Source organism: Gekko japonicus, unplaced genomic scaffold (assembly GCF_001447785.1).
Source record: "Gekko japonicus isolate JY-2015 unplaced genomic scaffold, Gekko_japonicus_V1.1 scaffold2269, whole genome shotgun sequence".
Taxonomy (NCBI): Eukaryota; Metazoa; Chordata; class Lepidosauria; order Squamata; family Gekkonidae; genus Gekko; species Gekko japonicus.
The window spans coordinates 289,338-295,887 of NW_015170959.1; the positions used below are offsets into that span (position 1 = coordinate 289,338).

Sequence of the window (6,550 nt, forward strand, 5' to 3'; positions counted from 1 at the left end):
TTGTGAGTAGCAGAAGCATTCTGGGATTGGAATGAGGGCCCCCAGAGTGGAATTCCATTCCCAGAATGCTGCTGCTACTCCCAGGGGCTGTCATTCCACTTTGCACCCTGTCATTCCAGTCCCAGAACACAAATTAATCTTCGTGGTCTCTGTGCATCACGCCTCTGGGGGGGATATAGTGTGCCTGCGCCGACCCCGATTGGTACTTTTTAGAAAGCGAAAGGGATTTTCGCGCCCGCTCCCCAGTCACCAGCCCCACTGCGCATGACTAGGGGAGGGTCACGGCAACCCCGCCAGTTCTCTTCTGACCGCCGTGCTGGTAGGATCTTCTCTGCTTTGGTCAGTAATTTTCTGGCTTTAAAGCCTTTTTTCTTACTTCTTCTCTTCAAAGTTTTTTCCTGCTAAGTGAAAGGACATTATTGTTACTTGGTCTTGTTTTTTCCGGACTCTTTTGTTTGGGTCTCCCAGCTGGGCAGACCCCTTCTCACACACACCCCGCCTATGGCCAAGAGGTGGGGTTTCTTTAAACAGTGCCTCAAGTGCAGTAGTAAAATCACACACACACACACACACACACCGATGGACACTCGCTTTGCCTTCTGTGCCTTGGGGAATCTCACTGAGTGGACTCCTGTGCCCATTGCGCGAAGTTCTCAAAGCAGACGAGAAAGAATAGGGCCGCTAGACTTCGTGTCGCACTTTTGGAGTTACTCCCTCACCAATGTCGTCGTCACAGGACACTTAGGGACATGCTTCGATGTCTACTCCCGCCTTGGGATCGACGGCCACATTATCTCTGATACTGACTCACTCCAATGTCAACCGCCCGATGCTGAAATGCTCGGCCCTGACATCTCAGTCCAAAGCCCATACTCCCACCAAAAAAACGCAGGGAGGGCAAGGACGACTGGCCAGTCAAGCATAAGACCCCCCCCCTAAAACTCCGCTGACCCCTCGGAGGACCATGGAACCTACTCCCAGTGGGGCTGCTTCACTTGACTCCACGGGCCGTGAGCAGCAACAAGGTGCACCCCTCTCACCTTCGCTGTGTCCTATCCAGCTCACTGACTCTGAGCACGACATGGATTTAACACAGATCTCCCAGTCTTACAGTGTCGAAAGCCTACACTCAGACCATGGAGCTGGCAACTTTGTGCATCCTTCACCGCTTCGATCCAACGATCGAGACCGACCGTCGGTACCGATCCACCGCTACCCCCTTGGGATCAATGGCAGTAGCAATACGTGTATGGAGCCTACCCCTTTACAAATGGCATGCCATGGCCCCCACCCCAACCGGTGGAATGGGATCATCAATCCACTTCCTCTCGACTTTCTTGGTATTGAGACCCTCTCCCGACGCCAGAATTTGCAAAACCCCAGCCGTTGAGACCAACAGGTAGACCAGCCAAACCACTGCCTCCAGTGGTCCCCAAGTTTAAAGATCCATTGGAACCGATCCTATTGACACTAATGGTCCCTATTTCCTTTCCCGAACCCTCTGAACATTCTGCCTTTTCTGACACCTCCTCCCATTCAGGAGACGAGAACCCTGACCCTCCGGTGGAACCCTCACCACCTCAGCAAGTGGGTGATGATCTCCCAAATTCTCTGTCAGAGGATCTAAAATTCTATGGGGATTTCATCAAGCAGATGGCCATCACGCTGTCCCTGTTTACTGTACAACCCCCACCGACAGTAACAGACTCTGTGTTTGATATCGTGCAGATGGACACTTTGACAGCAATCGCCTTAGCGATTACTTCGGTTTTGCTCCAGGCGGGCAAGGTTCCGTGGTCTCATCCGGCTTCCACCCCTGTCTCTAGCCGGGTAATAGAGCACATGTATAAAGTGCAAGAGCCAGGTGCTGAATTTTTATTCAACCCACCCCAAGCCTAACTCGGTGATAGTCACCTCCTCTTCCAAAGGCAAATGCAGTCATTCCACACACCCTGAAAAAGAAGGAAAGAAACTAGATTCGTTTGGAAGAAAATTTTACTCTGCTGGAGCTCTTGGCATCAAGCTTTCCAACTATACTGCATGTATGGGGAGATATCAGTTTGCCCTCTGGGAACAAATGTCTGAGTTTATTGCAGCCCTTCCTGAGGAGAGGACTTTAACCGTCAAGCTTGCAGAATTCAAAAGAAGGGCATGCTTTTGGCTAAGCACTAGCTCAATGCAACTAAGCACACTCTGGATGTGGCGGCTAAAACATTGGCTTCGGCAGTCACCCTCAGGCATCATGCCTGGTTACGTTCCACAGCCTTGCCACAGGATACTAGAACTCTCATTGAGGATCTTCCGTTTGAGGGCGAGGGCCTTTTCAGTTCCATAACTGATACTGTCTTGCAAGATCTAGACAAAAGCATTAAAACATTTCGTAATTTAGGGGTCACATCAGCTTCTAAAGTAAACAGAACAAAATCCTGGAACAAGTCATGGTCCCACAGATCCTCTCTTAAGTCCTCTCTGGAGGCGCAATGGCAACGGTCACCCACTGTGTCTTCTTGCCCTTATGGACACAAATCTAAGTTTTCATCCACCACTCAATCTAGGGCTAGGGCTGGACCCAAACAGAGCCTTTGACTCATGTCATCTGCCTTTACCTCCCACTCGCCTATCTCCTTACCTGGCTGCTTGGCAGCAAATAACATCGGATTTGTGGGTACGCTCTGTTATCGAGAAGGGATACCTCATAGAATTTATCCGGATGCCCGAGGCCCCCAATTTTGTGCTTACTCCACCTTCCAGCACACTCCTGGAAGAAATTCAGAATCTTCTTCAAAAGGATGCTATAGAACTAGTCCCAATGCTGCAACACCACTACGAGTTTTATTCCCGTTATTTTACAGTCCCCAAAAATGACGGAGGCCTCCATCCTATTATGGACCTCAGGAAACTCAACGGCTTAATCTCCTATCGGAAATTCCGAATGACAGCCTTGCAAAGCATTCTCCCACTTTTCGGCAAAGAAGTTTGGATGGTAACCCTGGACTTACAAGACGCATATTTCCATATCACTATCCACCATTTCACAGAGGGTTTTTGCGGTCGGGGGCGGCCATTTTCAGTACAAAGCCCTCCCTTTTGGGCTCTCAACAGCACCCAGAGTCTTCACAAAAATGATGATTGTCATTGCGGCTTACCTCCGTCTCCAGGGTGTGCGGATTTTTTGGTACATTGACGACTGTATATATATATATCAGGAGAAACTTCCTAACTGTAAGAGTGGTTGAGCAGTGGAACAGTCTGCCTTGGGAGGTGGTGGATGCTCCTTCGCTGGACGTTTTCAAGGGGAGGCTGGGCGACCATCTTTCGGGTATGTTGTAGGTATGTAGGGCTATCTTTCAGCTATACTCCTCAGAGTGCAGGGGGTTGGACTAGATGACCTGCAAGGTCCCTTCCAACTCTAACATTCTATGATTCTATGTGGTAGCAAGCTACAGAGAGACTCTTCTCAACCATATCGATTTGACATTGGTTACCCTAGATGCTCTGGGCCTGAGGGTGAATTTGAAAAAGTTAATGCTTCTTCCCTCGTTAAGAGTCCAATTCATCAGGGCAATCTTGGACTCAAAGGTTTGCTGAGCCTTTCTTCCTCCCAAGAGGGCGGACGATATTATCACTCTCATCGGCCTAGTGAAGAAACAGGGAGATGTGTCAGCAAAACAGATTCAATGACTCCTAGGGCTGATGGCCGTGACCACAGTGATACTTGTCTTCACCAGGCTACGGATGAGACCACTTCAGCTGTGGTTCCTCAAGAGGTTCCATCTGCAATGGCAGCCCCAATCTCAAAGGTTCATACTCCCTACACAAGTGCTAGCTTCCCTGAAGTGGTGGGAAACTCCAGAAAACCTTCTTCAGGGAGCCCCATTTCATGCACCCAGCCCCCAAATGACCACAGATGTATCCCTGTGGGGATGGGGAGCACATCTCAGAGGTGTATGCGTGGGCACCAGGTGGGAACCTCATGTGGCCCACAAGCACATCAACTTTTTGGAACTGTTGGCCATCCAATATGCCCTCAGGTCTTTTCGTCACCTCGTGGCTCACCGCACGGTAGCAGTCCTAACCGACAACACTACCACACTGTGCTACCTGAACCGGCAAGGGGGAATGGTGTCCAGGGGACTCTGCTGACTACCCTTGGAGATTTGGGCCGAATTCCAATCACAAGATGTGTTCCTCATTGCGGCTCACCTGCCCGGGTCACTCAATGTACACACAGACTTCCTGAGCAGGGGAGGGGCATCCCTCCAGAAGTGGGAACTCAACTGGGAGTATCTCCAACCAGTTTTTGATAGATGGGGTCACCCAGAAATAGATGTGTTTGCAATGTGTCAAAACGCAAAGTGTCACCTGAAATGTACCAGGGTGGGACGGGATTCTCTATCTCTGGGAGACGGTCTCTTCTACCTGTGGTCCCACAGGCACATGTACCTGTTCCCACCAATCCCTCTGCTTACCAAAGTGCTAAGCAAGATCATGAAGCAACAACCTTGGTGCATCCTTGTGACTCCATGGTGGCCGCGCCAGCATTGGTTCCCAGCTCTGCTCCACATGTCCCAGGGCTCCTTCATGCATTTTCCTCCGGCACCAGAACGCCTCCTGGATCAGGGGGGATCAACTGCTCCACCACGATGTACCACACCCCAAACTCACGGCGTGGAGAATCCTCTAGCACAGTTTAAAAGCAGGATAGATCACGTTCTGTTGAACTGTCATAAACCCGCCACGCATGCTTTCTATGATGGGAAATGGAAGACATTTTTAACTTACCTTGAGTCGTGGGTTTACCTCCGCCTCCTACGAGCTTGGTCGCAGTTTTTGGATTCCATTTGTCCCCCTTGGACTTGGGTCTTAGTTGTGCTTCACTGAAAGTTTACCTGGCCGCCATCTCTGCTAATCACCCTACAGTGGACGGCTATTCCATTTTTTCTCACCCACAAATGAAACAGTTCCTGAAGGGCCTTGCTCGCCTCTTCCCTCTGGCTCGTGGCCCTACCCTCTCCTAGGACTTACTTCTAGTGCTGTCCAAACTGATGGCCAGACCATTTGAGCCCATGGCCACGTCCAGTCTGCAACTTCTCTCATGGAAGACTGCTTTTCTGGTAGCTATTACCTCAGCAAGACGGGTGAACGAGTTGTCTGCACTCCGTTGTGACTCACCGTACTTAGTTTTTCACCATGATGGTGTCACCTTGGCTCCAGATGTCTTTCCTGCCCAAGGTTGTTTCTGAGTTCCATTTGCAAGCTGACATTGTTCTTCCAGCGTTCTTCCCGTCCCTTGCGAGCAGCGGGGAACGTCGTCTTCACACATTGGACGTAAAGAGAGCCCTGCCGTTCTACCTGGATAGGACAAGGCCCTTCCGGCAATCACTAGCCTTTTTTGTCTCCTATACCACACCCGTGCAAGGGAAGAAGCTCCCTTCGCAGCGTCTATCCAAGTGGATTGTGGAGACGATTAAACTGTGCTACCTGCTGGCCAAAAGGCCACTCCCGGGTATGCTCCATGTGCACTCCACCCTGGCAGTAGCTATGTCTACAGCCTTCCTGCGAGGTTTGTCGCTCAGTGACATCTGTCGAGCAGCAACCTGGGCTACTCCTCACACGTTTGTGAAGCATTATGCCTTGGATGTGTGTCTTCATCAGCGTTCTGCGGTGGGACTAGCGGTGTTACAGGTGGCACAAGTCTAGGACCTTCCGCTCCCTCCTCCAGGTAGGCTTGTTTTTGCTTGTTAATTTCCCAGAGGTGTGATGCACAGAGACCACAAAGAAGATAGACAGGTTGCTTACCTGTAACTGATTATCTTCAAGTGGTCATCTGTGCATTTACACCACCCGCCCTCCTTCCCCTCTGCTTTCGGTCCTCTCGTTTTTTGCTCTAAGACTGATGGCAGTGGTCAGAAGGAACTGGTGGGATTGTTGTGCCCCTCCCCTAGTCGTGCGCAGTGGGGTCGGCACGTGACTGGGAAGCGGGTGTGAAAATCCCTTTTGTTTTCTAAGAAGTACCAATCGGGGTCAGCGCAGGCGCACTATATCCTCCCAGAGGTGTGAATGCACAGATGATAACTCGAAGATCATCAGTTACAGGTAAGCAACCTGTCTTATTGCTAGGGACCATCATTCTGCTCTGGGGGCTGTCTATTGCTGGAAACAGTTCCAGAGTAGTCTTATCTGGGTGCAGAGACCTTAATAGAAAAATCCATTCTGTATTTTCTTTGTAACTTTGCAAGCCCAGAAGAGCTTCCTGCCAAAGCAGGCAAAGACAAGAGGGAGGGAGCTGGGAACTTCGGCAGCCTGGAGCTTCAAAAGGTGAGGACAGGAGGGGGAGGAGGAGGTAGAAAAGAGCCATAGGCCAGATTAAAGCAATGGGTGGGCCGTTTCTGGCACGCAGGCCTTAAGTTTGACACAACTTGAAACAAACACAACTTTAAGTTTGACAAGCTTTAAACAAACTGGTCCAAGAGCTCATTTGTCTCAATGTCTACTGCTGCTTCCCCACCCCCTGGCTGTAGCTCCCATTCAGGCATTGCTTTCATTGCTG

The 6,550-nt window shown here is 50.4% G+C and overlaps 1 protein-coding gene across 1 annotated transcript in view; it reads left to right on the top strand.

The window, feature by feature from the left end:
- The window catches only part of LOC107116902 (peptidyl-prolyl cis-trans isomerase FKBP4-like), a gene marked incomplete at its 3' end in the record, with an annotated part of 26,432 nt that extends 24,602 nt beyond the window's left edge, over positions 1–1,830 (top strand). The window contains exon 10 of the mRNA XM_015418926.1: positions 1,541–1,830. Within this exon, the coding sequence (XP_015274412.1) occupies positions 1,541–1,830 (290 nt within the window). The remainder of the gene's footprint in view (positions 1–1,540) is intronic.
- Positions 1,831–6,550: the final 4,720 nt, after the last annotated feature.